At 39.3% G+C, this 21,029-nt stretch overlaps 1 protein-coding gene across 5 annotated transcripts in view; it reads left to right on the top strand.

The window, feature by feature from the left end:
* The window catches only part of kif21b (kinesin family member 21B), a 73,717-nt gene extending 53,606 nt beyond the window's left edge, over positions 1-20,111 (top strand). For 3 of the 5 annotated variants that reach the window (XM_023297370.3, XM_023297372.3, XM_023297371.3), the window contains 8 exons: positions 1,855-1,991; positions 3,309-3,489; positions 3,786-3,950; positions 4,582-4,699; positions 4,813-4,983; positions 11,491-11,690; positions 12,799-12,935; positions 13,998-20,111. In XM_023297370.3, the coding sequence (XP_023153138.2) occupies positions 1,855-1,991; positions 3,309-3,489; positions 3,786-3,950; positions 4,582-4,699; positions 4,813-4,983; positions 11,491-11,690; positions 12,799-12,898 (1,072 nt within the window). In that variant the 3' untranslated portion in view covers positions 12,899-12,935; positions 13,998-20,111. The remainder of the gene's footprint in view (positions 1-1,854; positions 1,992-3,308; positions 3,490-3,785; positions 3,951-4,581; positions 4,700-4,812; positions 4,984-11,490; positions 11,691-12,798; positions 12,936-13,997) is intronic. The other 2 variants (XM_023297373.3, XM_023297374.3) reach the window with 1 other exon arrangement.
* The last annotated feature ends 918 nt before the right edge of the window (positions 20,112-21,029 follow it).

The raw sequence follows: 21,029 nt of genomic DNA on the forward strand, positions 1-21,029 counted from the left end.
ATTATTTTAAAGGAAAATATATTTTAGTTTGAACACCAGAAAAACATTGTGATTATTATCTCTATAAATTTCCATTTTAATCAAAGTAAATGGAGCGAAAGACATTAATCAGGCAACATAATTGGTTTAAAAGCATTAAGAGTGATAAGGTTCATTTAACGGAAACTGCACAGAAATTCTTTTCATAATTTTTAAAACCATACTTCCTCTCTCTTCTGCATTTATTAGAAATTACATCAGTATTTTTCCATGCATGCTTTTCTCTTTTTAATCAAAGAAATATGCAGATTCTTATCGCCAAACTTTCCAAAATTGAATTAAACTAAACGAAGGGCGAGACGGACTGCATGCGATGCTGTGTTCACTCCATACACCTGCCGTCACTGCTTCACAGCTGAGAATCTGAATAATATGCTGTCGACTTGTTACATCTCTCAACTTACCCACATCACTTTTTAACTGGTCCCTAAAAGGTGATTGGCTGTGGAGATGCTGAGATTCAGCTCCCGTTTGAGTGCCGATGAATAGATGCTGCATGTGGTGGTGATGATGATGACATCTCAGGATGCCGTGCAGGGCTTTATTTTTGAGTTCCAGGCTGCTGTAGAGTTGATCTTTCAGGCTGTTGTAAACAATTATGCGCTTATTCTGTGCAAGTCAGTTTTGTTTTGCGTTTTTGTGAAACGTAACAAATGTGCATGCAGCCTTTTCCGCTGGCTGGTGAATGACACCTTTTGATTTTGGTTGGCATTTTTATGCACCGTTAAAAAAGATACATAGAAAGTCTGGTTTAGTGTTTGATTTTTGATTTGACGTGTATTTTTTGTGTGTTTTCACGCATCAGCGTACATGCAGACACAGAGGAGAAGCATGCTGCTATCCTTGACAAGTTTCACCCTTTTGTATTTTGCTCACTCTGTGCTGAGACAAATCTGTCCTGAATTTTGTGTGTAATCACAGGTTTTCTTCCTCCCTCCTCACATCCTCTTTCTCTCCCTCAGTATTTTTGCTCTTTACCTCACTCTTTCACACGCTCTCACATAGACACTAACCACCATTTGTGAAGCCCACCAGGGACCAATTTTCCCACAGTCCTTGCCTCCTCTTCACACCCTCTCCCTGCTCTGTCTCACTCTGCTGACTGCTCTCCAGGCACTCTGGGACTCTGGCCTGTCAGTGGGACATAGATTGGGAGGATGGGGGGAGGCAGAGGTCCAGCTAGAGAGACTGAGTGCACGTAACATAGAAGAAGCTGTGTGTGTGTTGTGTATACATGAATATGTGTGTGCGTGTGTGAGAGACAGAGACAGAGGAATGACAGAAAGACAAGCTGAATAGTAAAGCAGCTCTTACTGTAGTGCCTTAACTGGGCTCCTCCGTGACAAAAAGAAAGGAGGGAGGAGGGCAGAGAGAGCAGCGATAGAGCAGGTGAGCTTAAACCAGGAGGAATATGCATATGTTTGTGTTGCGCATATTATGGGGAAATAAATCTGTTTAAACAATCACATTTTTTTGCAACAAGCTCCCCTTTAGGTGCCCTCCTAACAGAAATGATTACATTTTGAAGAATGCTTAGTTTAAGGTTAGGTTCAGGCAAGAAGTAGTGATGGTTATGATCACGGTAAGTTTCAGTGACATTAATGTAAATCAGTGTTATGTTGTCTGAAGTGGTGGAAACACAAAAGGAAGTTGGATTTATTTTAATGTGTATTGATTTTTATTTTCTTCATTTGTGTTTCTGTTTGCATGTCAGTCATAAGCCTGTATCTCACAGTGCCCTTACTTTAAATCTGTAGACAGATGTGATTAATGCTGAAGAGATGGTGACCCTGTATGCATGTTTGTGGACTATAGGGGTGTGATCAATCCCATCGGGGGTGTGAAGGGGGGTCGGACGGCGCCCCTGCAGTGTGTGTCTGTAGCTGAAGGCCATTCAAAGCCGGTTCTGTGCGTGGATGCTACAGATGAGCTGCTCTTCACTGGATCTAAAGGTACTCATGTCAGTAAATATAATGTTAGGCCTTCCTTTAAAGTGTGTTTCACAGAGCCTGTGTCGTTTTTTTTTTTTAAATCGATCTGTTTACTTGTATAAATGGAATGGAAAGCTGGCCGTCATAAAATAATTGCACTGTGTAGGAACGTTTTGGCAAAAGTGCCAATTTGTTTTCTTTCAGAGAGGGAGATGAGCGGAATGATGCCACACTGTGCATTAAATATGAAGCTGGAGCCAGGAGGCGACTGGCTGAGCTTGGCATGAAGAATGCCAGCCCTTCTAAAGCCAATCAATATGTTGTAAATTCCTGAGAATATGCTGAACACAAACAGAAATGTATAAACAAGAAATATGCGACAACTACATATCGTTGCCCTTACATCTCAAATGGTATAGCATGTTAATTAGTAAATTGTTGAGGTTTTGTTGGCATATTTTGGAACTTTGGACAGAGTCAACTCTTTCTCCTTGTTCCAATCTTTAGGTTCATCTAAGACAAGCTAAGTTATGTTAAGCTAAACTAAGCTAAAGTGTTGCGCAACTTTATATTTTAATATATGCATAGCCCAGTCTGCTTTTGTAAGTAATCTAAAAAAATTGATTGCTCAGAACGAAACATGTAGCAACAAGCAGCTATGTGAGGATGTGCAGCAGTGATCTGTGCTCCATACTAGCCTCTGCATGCTACTGCAGTGTAGTCACAGTGACAATGCTAATGTGCTGGTGTCCAGCAGGTTTAATTTTTGACATTTACACTGTTTGTATTTATGGGTGCTATCATGCCGGCTTTTGCTAATTAGCACCAAACACAAAATACAACTGAGAATGATGGGAATGTTAATAATTTTGCAGGAATGTGGTATTGAAAAAGATGATGGGACTCAGTGGTGAAGAGATCACCAGAGTTATTACAATTTATCATAAGGGAAAGATAAATGGCTGTATCATATGCTAAGCAGGCTGTTTAACAGTTGTGGAGACTATCACTCAAAATCGAATAAATTACACCTTGGTTAATAGAGGAAAAGTCAGGGAAACACTAATGTCAGTAGGTTTGATTCTCTGGGGATCATGAATGTTTGTACATATAGCAGTTGATGTAAGAAATGTTAAAATCTTTCAGTCTGGGCCAGAATAGTGGACAGACCAACTGATGAACTTTATATAAAGTTATCTGCAAATTATACTGTAGGCCAAATAGTGACAAAGATAAAATCAGCTGATCGGTTTTATATGACATGATGTGTGCTTCAGCGTCAACCCAAACTGTCTTTGCTACACACATTACTGGAACGTCTCCACTTTCCTCCTTCAGATCGCACCTGTAAGATGTGGAACCTGGTAACCGGTCAGGAGATCGTCACCCTCAAAGGTCACCCAAACAACGTGGTGTCGGTTAAATACTGCCCCTCCTCCTGCCTGGTGTTCTCTGTCTCCACCTCCTACATCAAGGTGTGGGACATCCGCGACTCGGCTAAGTGTATCCGCACGCTCACGTAAGTTTCCTCCCTGGAGTCAGCCAGATGGAACCGTTTAGAGCTAAACTGCAGCGGAGGAGAGATTCGATAGAAATTATGTGTATAAATGCTCTTTCTGTTCCGCAATGTGCTTCAAGTTGGAGAAAAGTGGCAAATTTAATGGAGAAATCTGATGTGAAATGCATTTAGAGTAAATTACAACTGCAAGTGCGACTGCTGCTCATTGCACTTGTGTCCATATGCGTCACACCGCTTTCTTCCTCTATTATCACCCGCTCTCTTACACTGCTTGTTTTTTTTCTTGACTCCTGCAGTTCATCAGGGCAGGTGGTCTCAGGTGATGCATGTGCCGGCACCACCACCCGCACAATAACCTTTGCTCAGGGCGAGTGTCAGATCAACCAGATAGCCCTCAACCCGTCAGGATCTGTGCTTTACGCTGCTGCTGGAAACACTGTTCGCATGTGGGACCTCAACAGGTACATTTATTCAGTTAAAAATTTATTCACTGACATACTTACCCAATCACTGATTAAAGTACCCGTCATTCATGTATTGAAATATGAAATAATTCTTCCGCTGATTTATATGGGTACTCATCCTTACATTCATGAGCAGTTCATTCATGCATTTATTTTCTTTACAGCCATCTTTAAATTAATTTAGATGTGGCTGTGGATGTGTGTATTCATTCATCATCTGTCTGGTAATCAACCAGAGAGTTGATTAGCATCTGACAGAAGAGAGTAAAAATGCTCTGTAAAGAAAATGCAGCACTGTAGTGTGTTGATGAGCATGTTTTCTACAAGAAACCTATTTCTGGTGTCCCTTGGTAATGTGGTCTTCTCAGTTTTTATGCTTCAAGGGGGAAATGATTAACAGATTGGACCAGACAGTTTACACTGAGAGGCTCAGAATCATTTAATGATGCATAAGAAGCCCCCAGAAATGAAAAATGAATGTATTAAACATTTCTTCAGTGTCATTTTTGCCTGTGGCATCGTCGTGTCTCAGCAGTTTTACTTCACTCGTGAGGCGGACTCTTGTAAGTAATGAGTTTCACAGACCTTTGCCTCATCTCCTTCGGTGTGGGTGTTTGTGTGTGTGCAGGATGCAAGTGATGGGAAAGTTGATGGGCCACATTGGCTCCGTCATGTGTTTGACGGTGGGACAGTCTCTGCTGGGCAAAGACCAAGTGATCACTGGTTCCAAAGACCATTACGTCAAGGTAACACACACACTCTGACCATATCTGAGGGTCAGATTTAAATTATCATCACATTATACGTCAAAGATGCAGACAAATGATTTATAGCCATCTGCTTTCTGTCCGGTACTTAGGTGTTTGACGTAGCAGAGGGAACTATGGGTAATATAGGTCCAGCTCATAACTTTGAGCCGCCGCATTACGACGGCATCGAGTGTTTGGCCGTACAGGGAGATGTGCTGTTCAGCGGGTCGAGAGACAACGGCATCAAGAAATGGGAACTGGAGCAGCAGGAGCTCACACAGGTGTGTGCGCTTACATGTGTTTTTGTGTTCAGATGTGTGTTTCAGAGGTAGCAGCGGCCTAAAACATGCCACCATGCTGAAGACATGCCAAGACTTATTTCAAATCGAGGCTGATGTGTTTTTTTTCCTGCTCACTGTGTGCAGTCTGTAGGGCTGAACGAATAGTAAGCAGAATCATTCCATATTCATGTGAATATGTGAGTTCATACATCAAAGTTTAAACGTGCCTCCCTGACTGTGCATCAGTGCTGCTCATGACATTATGTGGCATAAGCCTGCAGGTAGAAGCAGGCTTCGATCTCTGACTCTGAGGTCATTTTATCATGATCTCTTGACCCTTAAAATCAGGAGGGCAAAGCCAGTCTTTCCATATAGTGTATGCAGTGCAGAGAGAGTGCTAACACAGTGCTTTGGTAGTAATTCCAGTAAGATTCCTGTTAATGATGATGAAACATTTAAACAACTGCCTCTCCTACTTTTACTACATCTACAGTGGAATATTATTGATTAACAATAAGAAGTTTAATAATCCCTGAAGCAGAATTCCTTTTGCTATTTGCAAAGATTATGGAAGCTGTGTTACTATTTCATGTAAAATGTAAAACTAAAATTACTTTTGAAAAATGAAAATCAATCAACAACAGTATCATCGATCCATTATTTATACCTGGTTTATCCTTAAGGGAGTCACAGGACTGGAGTCTATCACAGCTGACAGTGGACCAAAGGCATTCACTCTCTTGTGGCCAATTTCGAATCAGCTACTGTGCTTGTCTTTTGACTGTGGAAAACCTATGCATGTTTAAATGAAGAACTGTCTAGCTGTGTGACAGCACTGCTAACCACTTTCACAGTATCAAATGTGACATGTTTTGCTAATTTCAAGGCCCATGTCTTTATTTTAAATGAAATGTCTTTAGGTTTTTGACTTTTAGCTGGAAAAAAGCAACAAAATACCAAGACCTCGCCTTGTGCTGTCAGACTTTTCGATGTGCATTTTTCTGTATTTAATGTTTTATAGACTACATGGTTAACAATTAACAAGTAGCAGATTAATTAATAATGAAACGAGTCATTGAATGGAGTCTGGTTCAACACTTCTGAATTTCCACCCACATCTCTGACTTGTTCGGCAGTTCACATATATCTGGTGTTGTGCCCAGTTTTAGACAGATAGAGAAACAGTCAACCACTCACAGTTTTGTAGACACCTTAATATCTACTCAAGTCCGACTGACATCGGTCAGTAGATATTATCAGAAATATCGGTCAATATTGATCTGTCACACATATATCAATGATATGGGCTTATAGGTTGTCCTCTGCATCACTATGACAATTTTTTTTTTACAAAACATGATACAGAAAAATAAAACATTTAGAAATTATGTAATCAGATAGTTTGTTCAGCAGAGCATCTCAGACTTCATTGTTACAATTCTCTCAATAATGTATGCAGCACATGTAGTAGAGCACATATCACCACTGAGCAGATGGTCCTCAGGAGTCAAACTTGGTCTGTATCTTTGTCACAGTAAGCTACTTATTAGTTTGTGAAATCCATAGCTGCTAGATTAATAAACAGCAACTCCATTATGTTTTTCTTTTCAATATAACTTCCTCAACTGAATAAACAATATTGACTTTTATATCATTATTAGAATTTCTTACTCCCTTAAATTGTTATTGGTCCTGAAAATCCAGTATTGGTCAGGCTCTAATATCAGTGTCATCTTGTTGCTTTACTTGCTAACTACCTGGATAAATCCATGAAAAACTGCAGCAGAATAATTGCCTCAAAAATGATGACAAGCATTGACTGGATTCACAAAGGATTTAATTTGTTGTAAATCAGCTTGCAGTGTAACATTCGCAAACACTTGAATTTCTGTGATTGTTCTGACAAATGTTGAATTAACTGCTGATGATGTCAGTGGGACGGATATGTCATTTACTTCTGCACAATAGATCAACCTTTTCAATGAACAAGTGGGATATGATGAACACAGTGTTAGGCTAAATAAATAAGGTGAAATGAAATGGTACTTCAGACTAACTAACAGACTAAGTAGTTGCTGTTAGAAAAGATCATTTAAATACACACGACTCAAGGGACAAGGCAACATCTTCCTTAATAATAGAACAGAATAGAATAGAATATCCTTTATTAATCTCACAAGGAAACATTTGGAATTCCCCAAACTGTGTAAGTCTGTCTAGACCAAAGACCGTAAATCAGTTTCTTTAGTGTTGTAGCTTCTTTTTATCTTCACTCACGCCTATGACAAATACTCACAGACACATGTCTTCTGTGCCCACACTATTGGAGGCTGTATTTTAGTTGTTATATGAATCTGGCTAGGTGATGACGGTGCAAAGCTGAGCTGCCAGTTGAGCGTTTAGCTGGTGGACAGGTTCCTGCCACCGGAGTGCTCCCTTCATGTCTTCCTTTACCCAGAGTGTTCGCTCTGTGGAGACAGTCAGCAGACTGTCGTCAGGTGTAATGTGGCAGGAAAGCACTGTGTCAACTTCAGGGCGTCAGAGCCCACACAGATCACAGCCACAGGTACCAGAGAGGAACATCATTGTGTTTGTCTGTGTGTGTGTGTGTGCGTGTGTGTGCATGTGTTGACTTCTGTGGTGTCTGTTGTGTATCCTCTGTTGCCTACATATGTTAATAATGCATAATAATACACCTCGTGGGTGGATGTGGCACACTAATATGCATATTAAGCAGCACTTTCTCAAGTTGTTTTGCATAAGTTCTGTTTAGCCTTTGTTTATCCGAACAGACAAAACAAGAACATAAGACATTATTATTTTCCTTCTAAGGCTGCATTAAATCAGCTCAGTCAGTGCTGTGGTCTGTGGCATATGAATGACCTTAACCTCATTTGTGAAGCAGCCAACACAATCTATTTTACAGCCTCTCTAACTCAGTAGTCTCTGTCTAATTATGTAATGGGATCAAATTGTGGCTTGGGGTATAATAGAATATATTACAGTAGACTCTGAAACTCGGCTTTCTTCAGGATTGCTGCTGCGAGCTGTTCTGCTCTGACCCCTCCATTAAAATGCTCCATGGTGTTTTTCCTTGAGGGATAGGTGGAGCAATTTGTTCATAATTACTGTATGCTGTAGTTTAGTGATCCCCTCGTGCTTGATAAATATCTTAATATACCTTCCACAATCTATTTTCCAGTGTGTGTGCGTTTTTGCTGCTTTATCGACATGCTTATGCAACCATTGTTGCAGTGCCTTGTTGCTCTCTGTGAGGTGTTGGAAAGCATTAACACATTTTAACCCACAGGTGTAAAGTTGTTGCAGATGGAGTGGTAGATGTACGTGTGAACATTTATTTTTGCAGTTCCTGTTTCCCATATACAGCTCCTATTGCACTCTAAATGATCAACCTTTTCTGGGTTACAGATGATAAAAGTCTGTTGACTCAGTACATGTTGTGGAAATGACTGTCATGACTCTCATTACCTTAGATAATAAACTAAACACTTTGCTTGGCTGTTGGTAAATTAATTCCATTGCAGTGGGAAGAGACTGAACTTGTCAAGCACCTCTTCTCCCAGAGAAGAACAAAATGGACAGCTTATTTTTATTTATAACTTGACAGTGAACACAAAACTCTTAATTTATTGGCTCACTGTAAACAGCTCCGCAAGGTTCAACCTTCAAAATTCTTCGTGACCATATCAGAAAATGTAGCTCCTACATGTTAAAGACAAACAGGGGTACTAGAGTTGTAATTACATCAGTTTAAAAAGACCTGCATTCAATAAGTTGACCAACAAGGCTCTTTAGGCTGAACTCCATACCTGAGAAGCCTCAAATCTCTATTTTAGTTGTGTAACAGACATACAGTATCTCACATTACTGAAACACTGGTCTGCCTAACTTGGAAACCACATTAGTGTTTTGTTTATTAGAAGATGCTACAACAGGTTCACAATCGATATGATCAAATCGACTAGCAGAAGATTAACATAAATAAATAAATGATATCCAAAGAGCTTAGGATTGATTTTACTCTCACGTACCGTCGTACGTAAAAGAAAGTATTCTTTTAAAACTCTCAACATCCACTCTTCTTAATGGAATCTTAACCTATGTGGCAAACATGAAAGGAACTGAAAGGTTGAACTGGGGAGAATATAATCCATCTAACCAATTCAGTTCAGTTTCATGTATATAGCGCCGGTTCACAACATATTTCATCTTAAGGCACCTCACACTGTTAAGTGACGACCTTACAAAAACATACAGCGATCCAACAAGACCCAAGTTCAGCCTGAATTCCCTTTGAGTAATCAACAGAGGGAAGAAAAGCATCCATTAAAGAGGAAGAAACCTCTATCAGAACCAGGCTTAGGGAGGGCGGCCATCTGCCTCGACTGGTTAGGGTGAGGGTAAAAGGGAGAAAGGACAGAATAGAGGTTATAAAAAAGACAAACACAATGCTTAAGATCGCAATAAATACTTGGGAGGTCGGTGAGGCCAGTAGCTGCATATCAGAGATAGTCAGAGACTGTTATCCAACCTTTACCTGCAACATTGAGCAGCTTTGAACAAGTTTTAACCAGGTTGCCAGTGACCTTGTTGCTGTTATTAAGCAACCCAATAGACAGTTGCAGGTTGAGAAACTGTTCTAGGGGCTTCCTTGTTTTCTCAGAGAGCATGAGCTGGACTGAGAAACTGTAAAGAGATATTGTGATATATGGTTATGCCAAAAATATAACATGAATTATAAGAAAAATGAGAATGCAGAGAATTCCAGTGTTGGAACAGCTGAAATCACAACGAGGCAGTTAAACTGTAGAAGTACATGATCAGTGAATGGCAAATTCAATATTGGAAACAGTGTAAATGTCCTCTTGCCTCATCAGATCCTTATAGGATAACACACCGATGCACTAGATCACACTTGTGTAAGCGGGACGAATCTACACCTTCATTCTACCTTGTGCACTGTTGTCCATTACACAGTGAAAAAACTATACAGAACTTCTGTCCATATGTATCCATTTGTGCTACTGGTAATTTCTCTACAGTTATTGAATCATGCTGTTTTTAAACACACACAGTTGTTTATTTAAAGCAAATGATATCCGCACTAGGTTATAAGGTACTGAGCAAATGATAGCCATTTGGATATTACCACTTTGCTCTCGGTTTGGACTATTTCTCCAGAAAAATAATAGTTAAATTTTTTTGCAGACAAAGCCAAGCAGTAATAAAACATGCTTTATTTTACAGTGTAGGGATGAATGTGGCTGTAATAGACTTGTATAACTGACTAGATGTAACTGAGGAACAGATGTAGATTTTATAACTTACTAAATCAGTGCAGCATGAAAAACATGCACAGAAAGATGACTGTATGCAAACCCAAGCTAAGGACCTTTCTTTGTACTGTTATTTTTGGGGAAAAAAAAGCTGAAAAGTGTAAGAAAACAACGATTATTTGACAGAAGCAAATATAACAAAATAATTATCATTCAAATGCCTTTGTACCACAGTTCAGGGCTACATTATGTGCCGCCCAGTTGGCTGAGATAAACAGAACAATAAAAACAACAAATGCAAAACCCTAAGTGTAGGCATAATAAAAGTTTGATAAAGCCCTGTGGAATATCCTAATGGCTTTTTTGTACATTTGGTCTGAATTTTTAAAAACAAAGAAGCATGAAACAATAGCAGTTGAAATGATTATATTTAACATCTCACCTCTACTGTGATTTTTTGCAAATGAAATTCACTGTGTTAGTAATTTTTTTCTTTAATCCCTACAAAAATGTGTGTTTAAATCACACACAATGCCTTCTTAGAAGCTATTTGTCTGAGCTATGTTTTAGATTTTTTTTCAGCACTACAGAAGTGCTGGACTGATAGCAGAAAATCTGATAAAATAAAATGAGCTGTTAAAATATACTTGCATGCAAACTCTTGCATATAAAGATTTTACTGACAAATTACCCTCAACAATAGTTTATTCTTAATTTGCAATGAATATGACTGAAACACTCCTCACACTTCTCATAAAGTTTTCTGCAATCTTAGATTCTTCTGTCTTTTATTTGCTATTTCCTCGTGCTGATTGGCAAACTTAAAGCAGATAGTTCCATTCTTAGTTCATGAATTCAGTTTGAAGCCACTGTAAAATATTGAGTGCACAGACACATCAGCTAAGAATAACCAGAGTATTGAATCTAAATAGAGTCTCTTAGCAAGTCTCCGTTGTTCTTGTACTTAGATGTTGCCTAGCAACGACGCTGTGCACTTTTCATTGAAGAAATGTCCCAGTTTGTTGAGGGTAATTTATATGCATTAAAAACAGAACACTGAACATGTGTGTTTCTTCTATTCTAAGAAAGCAGAAACCCAGATGACTCTATTGCACAGCTGCTGTCGAGCCACTCGGCTACTTGTTATGTATGGAAGTGAGTGTCAGGTGTTTTATTTTTCCTTGACTCTAACTTCTCTCTGCATCCACAGCAAATCCCGAACGCCCACAAGGACTGGGTGTGTGCTCTGGCGTATGTACCGGGTCGACCCATGCTGCTGAGCGGCTGTCGGGGTGGCATGCTGAAGGTGTGGAACGTAGACAACTTCACTCCCATTGGAGAAGTCAGAGGCCATGACAGCCCCATTAACGCCATATGCACCAATTCAAGGCAGATCTTCACTGCGTCCAGGTAAATCTATAATTTCAAAAAAACTACGATACTCCAGCACCATTAATCTAAAATTGTTTCCTATCGCAGCATTTTCAGTTCATCAAACAGTATTGTTCATCATCCATGCAGTGTACTGCTGATTTAGTGAAGATATTAATGGTTAAAAACTACTTCTTTAAATTTTTTTAAAGATCTGGAGAATTAAAGAAACTATTGAAATTGTCATCTGATTATAATACTATTATCATTAATCTAAATCATGAAGTTAATGCTAGAGGTATTGCATGTGTTTAGCACTGTCAACACAGTTCATGAATACAACAAAACCATCAATTTGCTGAGCTGAAACTATTTGCATTTTGGTTAAAGTGTGATATAGTCTATAAAAAAATAAACTATTAAAAACTAATGAAATCTTTTCAATGTCTGACAATTTCATTCATTATGATGAAAATGTGCACTTTAGTTTATTCTGCATCAATCACACATACCTGCAATACTTCCTTGCAAGAACAATAAAAGTATATTAAGTCCCCAATAAGTGCAGTGTTTACTCCCTTTAGTTGTTTGTTATTCAAGGGCTTTACTGACAATAGGAAGAATTATAGAATAGCTTTATTAAAAAGTACAGAGTTTGAGTGCAAAAGCACATAATGCTTATAATTTAGTTACTTTTATAGCTTCCTGAGTGAAATACTGGATCATCTCCAGCATCAATCTGTAGGTATGTCTCAGCCTAGAGTTGCTCAGAGAGGGTCAGATACATTCTGTTTTTGTCTAAATCTGTGTTATTGCTGAGCTCATAGCTGCATCAGACAAATATAATTCTTACTTTGGTGTTTGTCTGTGTCTGACTGGGACATTTTGTCACCTCCTCGGTCTACTGGTGTTAATTTTTTCTCATTCAGCCGGTGGGTGTTTCTCTGAAGTTGACTACCTTCCGTCTACTTCCCATCTTCTCGACTCAGCTGTTTCATCAAATCTTTAATCATTTTCCTCTTCCTCTGTCATCTTTTCTGTGAACCAATATTTTCTGGTGTTTGGTCTCTTAAACTCTGCCTTCCACCTCCTCCTCCTCCTCACCCTCCTCCTCCTCCTCCTCCTCCTCCTGTCCTGTTGACCCCAGTGACTGCAGGGTGAAGCTGTGGAACTATGTGCCAGGTTTGACCCCATGTCTTCCTCGACGGGTCCTGGCCATCAAGGGCCGAGCCACCAGCCTCCCATGATTGCCTCTTCTCTGCTCACCAACCCTCCCCTCCTCTGGTACTCTCTCAACTAATTACCGCCTCCTTTTCCTTTTTCTTTTCCCCATTTTCTTTACTTGGGTGGTACCGGCATTTTTATCTTTCTGTTTCTATCCCCTGTTTCATTTTTGCTCTAATTTTCACGTGCTTCTGTTTAGCTCAGTTTGTCGTTTTTTTTTTTTGGTTTTTTTTAAACTTTCATCATGGTTCATTTGCAGACCAGTGCCTCCAACCGCTGCCTCCACTGAGAGAAACAGCCTCTCTCTGACAAGCACCGAGCAACTCACAATTCTGCTCTGAATTCCAATCTTTTCTTTATGTGTGTGCAAACTGACACCACTCTCATATCTGTTTGTTCAATACATGGGTTCAGCAGCTTCTGGGTAGCTAACCTGGCACTCGCTGGTCCAACACGTAAACCCTGATAAACAACAACTTGCCGTTTTAAGGGATTAAGCAAATGAGCTGATAACTTGTTCTTTGCTTAGAATGAAGGGTGCTGGTGGGTGGGTTTTGTTACCTCTGGGCTGGTTGTTTCTAAGTTAAGCTGGCTGTAGCTACATATTTGGTGCTCTGAATTTTCTCTCTTCTCCTGACAAGAAAGCCATTAGTGTAATTCTCAACACCTTTGGTGGGTGTTAATGAAATATAGCATACTGTCCAGTGTAGCTGACCAGTACAAGGTAAATTAACACCATGAAAATGTGAAAATTAAATTGTGCAGTCAGTTGGGAGTAACGCTGTAACTCTGGGCAGCTTGATTGGATTTACTTGTTGCAGTTATGAACCGTACTTCTAAACTTTTCTGCGAGGTTGGAGAGGTGTTTTGCACTGCCACAGTGGAGAGGGGTCTTTAATGAAGTGCGGATGGGCGTGTGTGTGTGTGTGTGTGTGTGTGTGTGTGTGTGTGTGTGTGTGTAAAGTATACTTTGAAGTCAATGTCTGTGTGTTGTGTCTGATGTGTATTGAGTTGTTTTGAAAGGGATGACTACCTGATTGATGTTCTGTTATTACAACCCTTTGTTGTTCTCCTATGGTTTCCTCTGCTCATAATCCCACCCCTATCTCTCCTCCTCTCCAGCGACAAAACAGTGAAGATCTGGCTGTCAAAGGTGTGGAGGAAGAGGTGAGAACTGAAGTGGCTGTGGTTTCTCTGCCAGGCATCTTGATGCAACTTCAGCCACTGATCTGTGACCTGCTCACTTCCAGCACTGAAAGGTGACACTGAAATCACAGTTTCCAAGGTGATCCAGGAGTTTTTTTCTGTCGCAATGCAACACAACAAAGCCGAAGTGAAACATGTAGTTGAAGGGGAAAAAAAATGTATTTGCCTTTGTGATTTTTTTTTTTTTTTACTGCTAATTTGAAAGTGCCATTGAGATGTGGTGCAACTATGGAAAAGATAAACTGCATCTGCCTGACTGTGGATACACCAGACAAAACAATTTCTCTCCTGACATGAAAACTACCACAGCCTGGGATTAAATGAAAAAGTGTCCTTCAATTTGTTCACCAAGGAGTGAGATGAATCTGTTCAGAGACGTGCATTCATGAATCTGATGTTTGAGAAATCAAGACGTGGCCCGAATTTAAATCCAGGAGTGCCGCAAACTAACAGCTGGGACTTCTGTTCCTCCAGTCAAGACTGTTTCAGTAGCACTGTGGCTGTTCTGAATCTGAACACACTGGACAATCACACTATGTGTTCAACAGACTATCGCTGATCTTGAGTTGGACATCACTGGAAAAAGACACCACCACTTTACATCCTGTTGTTTACTTCAGATTTGCTTCCCTTTAGTTTCTCTCATCGAAACTTTATTGAGTTCCACAAGTTGTGCTATTTTTTGAATACTGCTTTTGTTAATTTATTATTTTCCCTACCTCAGTTGTTATGGACTTTGACACGAGGTGGGAGAGAACATTTTTACGGGTCTCTGTGTACAAACATCTGGTGCTTGACATTTTGAAGTCTTTATTCAATGTCTGGCTCTTCATCTCTGTGTGAATGTGTCCTCTGTGGCACTCCGGCTATCAGACCGTCTGGCTGCTGACCTTGCAAGCAGGGAAGCACACGTCTAGTAGCACAACTAAGGTAGCACCAGTCCTGGAGGACCTGACTGGATCGTATTATCTACTCTGTAAAGTGCTAACTGTGGCAAAAGCAAGAAACACCCCTGCACAAGACATAAACAGTATGCCGTCGATGTGAGATAGGTACTGCACTCAGACCAAAGTGCCAGATCATTATCTCAACCAACGTACAGTATGTGGCCCATACCTGCCATTTATCCCTCTTGCAAACAGTAATAGGAGCCCTTCCAGTTACCCCTGCCTGTTTTCAGCTCCACTCTGATCTTTAAGCTTAGTGGCAGCGTCAGACTGACCGGCCTTACCGAGGAGTCCACCTGCTTCGCAGCTACTGAACTTCTCCGGAAAGCCAATTTAATTAGAGCTCTCACAGCTCTACCAGCTGCTTTTCAGGCAAGATTACTTGAGTGAAAGTAGGTCATAACTGAGAGGGATTTTTATTATTTTTTTTATTAAAATCTCCACCCACTATTTGCTGCTACACTTACAGACGGGAATAAAGTTCCTGTACCCGTGCACTGATGTACAAATCTGTTTATGTGGCAGATTATGTGTGTGGGCACACACATGCATATGCACAAGTTGTGGACACACACAAATACAAGATTTCAGTGGATGTTTCGGTTATCCATCTTGCCTGATAGGTCTTGGCATCCCTCACTGTGTTGATTTAGTGTCTCTTTAATGAAACAAATTCAGCACTGCAGCACTCCACTGAGGCACACTTATGCACATTCATACTCACACCTACAGGTCACAGTTGGCCCTAAAAGTCAACTCAATTATTTTTTTGTTGTCTGATGCTTCTAAATACTGAAAATAGCTTGCATTCACATCACTCTATGAACTTTTTCTGTGCCGCTCTAAAATGAAAAGAAGCCTTTTAAAGCTTCTTGTCAAACAGATGTCGTACTGCTCCATTAAAAACCCAGTTCATGTTTTGTTCATCTCAGCAATATCACTCCTTCTGTTGAAAAAAGCCAACATTTTGATGATTTAGTGCACTTTTCCTTGTAAAAGACCCAGAGACATATAGTATGTAGTTAATTTAAGTGATGCTTGGATCATAAAACAGCATTCATAGTGGCTGAAAGCAGAAAGTACTTTCAACATGCTTTCTGTAAACTCTGCTCTAATAAGTGAGTCTATTCTACTGCTGTTTCATGTATCCAACATGAGTTTGAAGCTGCTTAAACTCTCCAAAAGCAATTATAAGGGTTTTAGTGTTGTGTTTTGGGGATCAGGGTTTGTTATGAATGCAAATATGTGGATGGGGTTAATTTGATGAAGTATTTTTGGGTGTAATATTTTGCTATGATTAGCAACTCAGGTAAAGGTTGAAGGATAATTTAGTCATATTTTAGTCATCATTTGACCCTTGCTAGCTTTTTGAATCGACCAAATGCCTTGTTTGAGAGATTTTTTTACTTGGAGAAAAATGGTACTATCAATGTTTCATTGCTTTTTTTGTAAAGTACCCATTTCCACCTTTTGCTTTTGCATTTGAATCCCTTTACTTATTATCTATGTACTGTGCTTCTGTGTACAAAATGTACACATTTTCAATGGCATCTTCCCAATCTGGCCAAAGCTGAAAGTCTTGCAACTCTAAGAAGATGTGCACTGATTTTTTTGACCATAATTACTTGTTGGTGTATAAAATACTGTATTTGTATAGTAGTTTGCCTATATAGCTGGAGTGAGTGGTACAAAACATGTGGTCAGTGGGGAAATTAACCTCCATAATATAATGGGTTATATTCTTTGACTTCCAGTCCACTGGGCCCCTCACTGTACGCTGTGTATTTATCTGTGCCAATTAGCCAAACTGACCCTGCTCACCAGCTCAGCAATGTGTTTCATGTGGTAATAATGCTAAGACAGGCTTTATCTCTGTTTTTTTCTTCCACTTCTCCAGACTCCTGCTTATTGCTAGAGAAGATCTTGTAGTACTGTAGCTTTAGGCACTCTCTGCTGTGCCCTGTGCTTGTACATTTGCTGAAGGATGCATGATGCTAGTGGTGCTGATCGGTTGACGTAGCAGTTCAGTGGGCAAGTCATTTGTCCTTGTATTGGCTATCTAAATGATGAACACCTGAGTAGATTTACTACCAGAATCTCAGGAGGATGGGGCCATTTGTCTGCATTCGAAAGTGTTGACAGTCTATGAATTATGCAAAAAAAAAAGATGTTACCAAAATGTTGAGTGTGCTTCACAAAATCTGCTTAAGAGTTATTATAGCTACACAGAAGCCCTAAATTATCTTCTGACCTTGGATCAGCCAAATCTAAAGTTGCTCCAAGCGCTGAGAAGTGTACTCCAGCCTATGTCAGCACCACTTCATTACTTGATGATGTGTAAATAATTGTGTCATACCTTTTACAGAGGAGATGCAGCTGAGGTTAACTGGCTTCTTTCTCATCAGCTCACCTCAGTTTCATCTCTGAAAGTTAGGATTTACATGCACTTTGGAAAACAGACACTGCTGTGAACACTCTCCTAGCTGTTTTCCAGATATGTAATAAGCCAAGTTTTAGACTTAGTTTACAAGGAAATGGTTTATGAGTCCTAAACAAGGCTTAAACCGCTAAAAGTGTACTGAAAAGATCACATCTGTTTAGATCTACAGTAGGGTTAGAAATCAACGATATTAATGTTTCTGTTGACATAATATGTAAGATAATGGTTAAAATATAAAAAAGACAGTCCCCTGCCTTTAAAGTCCCTTTTTATAGTACCTGAAAATGAGCATTTTCACTTTGGCAGAGCAGCATGTAAACCTTTGTAGGTGCTCAGGAGAGTCCATCCTTATTTCCCTGGTTGACTGCTGGCATTCAGGTGCTGTTCTTAATATAACTGACCACAAACAGGACATATTACTCTATGAAAAATACAATCAGAGACACAAGATGATCTACACATAATCTATTTCTTTTGCAACAATTAAGGAAACATCCTACTCTTGAAATGATCTTTCAGACAGGGATATTACCACACTAAATGTACAATTTAGCTTTTAGTGTATTACTTGAGCAATATCTTGCTCTGAACCAGGCTACTTGATTGCTATACCAGGTGATTTTAAGAATCTATAACTATTGTAGCTACTGTAGATCCTTAGAAATCCCCTTTAGCATCTAGTTTCAGTGTTGACCAATGTACCTGTTAAAGCTAAAAATCACTTGAACCGCTAATATCTTGGTCAGTCTTTAAAGCACCAGTGTGTGTAATTAAAATGTCCAACACTGGTCATCCCCAGTGGTAAATTATCATTGCTGCACCTGAGGAAACAACGAATTGACCATTTGCTAAACCTCACTACCCTGAGTTATTGTCAGTACAATGTCAAGCTGCTCACTCTCACACAGCACATGCATTTTATAGTGGTAGCCATCGAAATCTCTATTTCTTGATTTTAAAAAAATAAATCACTTTTACCAGAAAAGATGTAAAAACTAACTGATGAGCCTAGATCTAAAATTATCTAACGCAAGTTTGGCTGGAGTCGCTCCAGTATTTCCCCAATACAAACAATGATCAGGACGGAGCTGCTAGTGTAATATATTAACCTTTGGCTCTTGTTGCAGTGGATTTACTTCTGTAGGTAGTAAGCTAGTAAGCCATGCCAACATACCACACTGTTGTATCCATTCCTTACACTTATGTAAAGGATAAAAGATTGTGAACCCTTTCTATTCTAGAATTTAAAATAAAATAAAACATCAGATTTTCACGCAAGTCCAAAAAGTAGATAAAGAGAACGCAGTTAGGCAAAAGAGACAGGGATATTTTTTCCCCCAAAATACCTCCAATGGTTCAAAAGTGACTTTCTGAAGATTTCATTGAATATTGAGACCATATCTGACCAGGATTTGCAATAGTAAACATTTTTATCCTTTTATGTGCACAAAGGTACCATTGTCATTTTCAAACCACCCTAGCAGTAACAACAACAAAAAAAAGCATTTTTCCTACCAGTGAAAAATGACTGGAGAAATTCCTTCAAACTAATCAATATTGTTTCTCGTTTAATCTGCAGCTGAACAGATTTTCCAAAATGTTCAGTTGTTTTGATGATATTGCAACCACATTTCAGCCAATTGAAAAGACATTCAGACAGAATACAAAAATCAGCGTGTAAATCCTAGTCAGTGCTCAGTAGAATGATCATATTGGAGGCTCGGGTCGACTGTTTCCTCATGTTGAGAAATCCAAAGTTTCACAGGCCTGCTATACTCAGTTGTACTTGATGAGCTACAATTAGACGATCACATGTTTGGGGGTATGGTTTAGCAGATAGTTAATTGTCTGAAAGCAAAAGTTAAAATGCACCAATATTTACATGCAACAATTTTCCACACAAGACAACAGAACAGGTTGGAGAGTCGAGTTGCCAGTCAAACCGATTGTGTGATTACCATCTTTTCCTTCCCAGCCCGACCACCTTGTGACTATTAGGCTAAAGAACCTAAGTAGTCAGCGTCAGCATTAGCCTCCTGCCTCAGCCAACAGGCCTTACTGCCTTATAAAACAGAATGTGAATGTAGGACATTGATAGTCATTCACCTAAAATCCTGAATCTGTACCAGACGTCTTCTGAGGATTGTAGATTGTCCTACAGATTGTGCAGTTCTGTTCTAAGTGAGTTAACGTCTTTGCTCGCTTTATCATTATGGCTGAAAAGACTTTCAACTTTGCCTCAGGCTGCTGAGGGGATGGGATCCTATTTAGACACAATCTAGAGGGCTGTTGATCAAGAGGGCACTTCACTGCTCTGCTGCATGGTGGTGAATCTCTATCACACACGTCTTTCTCTGCAGCTGCTCAAGTAGTTCTTCTCGTAACTACTTCTAGTATGTGACAACGTCTGTGAAAATACGTACTCATGGGACATAAATGCAGGGTCAAAGGTCATTTGTGCCTTTTATTGCACAGACTGCTCCCTCTTAAATGAGTGTAAATGTGTGTACAGTTTTTTTTATATATATGATACTGTGCATGTAACCAAGCCATGTAATATATGTTTTGACTGTAAATAGTGTAAATAAATATTTAATGAAGGATCCAATGTTCCCTCGAGAAAATAAATCACCTCAAAACAAATGCTTTTTGTGTGTTCTGGTGATGAATTTATTGTGTTGTGTTTGTGTGTGTGTGTGTTGTTTTTTTTTTTTTTAAAGCAAAATGTCAAAAAAAAGAAAAAATATATATGCTGGTTTCAGTTTTTAAATATGAAAATGTGGTGTTTTCTTCTGTATAAAAAAAATATATCAGAATATGTCACTTTGAGCTTTAGGAATCTTGGATGGCCATTTTCCACTATTTTCTTACATTTTTTTGACTGATTCATCAAGCAAGGAAATAATCTGCATAATAACTGATAATAAAATTAGTGGCAATGTTGGCCTCCATAGTTTGGATCATGAAAAAAAAATCAAAGTAACCTTTTTTTTTGACTGAATGACACTTGAACACCAGAAAGAAATTCACTTTTTACTCAGACTGATTGGGCTTTTTTGTAGTTTTTAACCCACCTGTGTGCAAATGACAACACAACCAAAGCTGTCGGAACCTGAAATGATCCTTTGCCTTTCAGATAGATGAGGACTGTATTGATTATTCAGGATAAACAGAGAAGCAGGTTGTAGGGAGAAGACAAGTCTACAGAGGGTCCGTGTACGGATCTGGTAATTGGATTTTCCGTTCTGAAAGGGGTATTGAAAAACAAAAAACGAGTGGTTATTCGATTTTCGTTTTAAAATACAAAAATTAAAATTGAAATACAAGGTGTTTTTCCTTTTCATGATCAAAAAGGGATATACGATTTTTTTTTTTAAATGCTTTGATTTTCGTTTTATATTTACAATAACAAGAAAGTAAAATCAGTAAGAGACAGAAACGAAAAAAGGTCAGTTTTTTCATTATCTGAGACCGGAAGTGGTCATCAGCAAGTGTGGAGCCAAACAGAGTATGGTGCATAGACTGTACATACATTTTTTTCGTGAGTTTTCATGGTCAGAA

This window comes from Amphiprion ocellaris, chromosome 5, assembly GCF_022539595.1.
Source record: "Amphiprion ocellaris isolate individual 3 ecotype Okinawa chromosome 5, ASM2253959v1, whole genome shotgun sequence".
Lineage (NCBI taxonomy): Eukaryota > Metazoa > Chordata > Actinopteri > Pomacentridae > Amphiprion > Amphiprion ocellaris.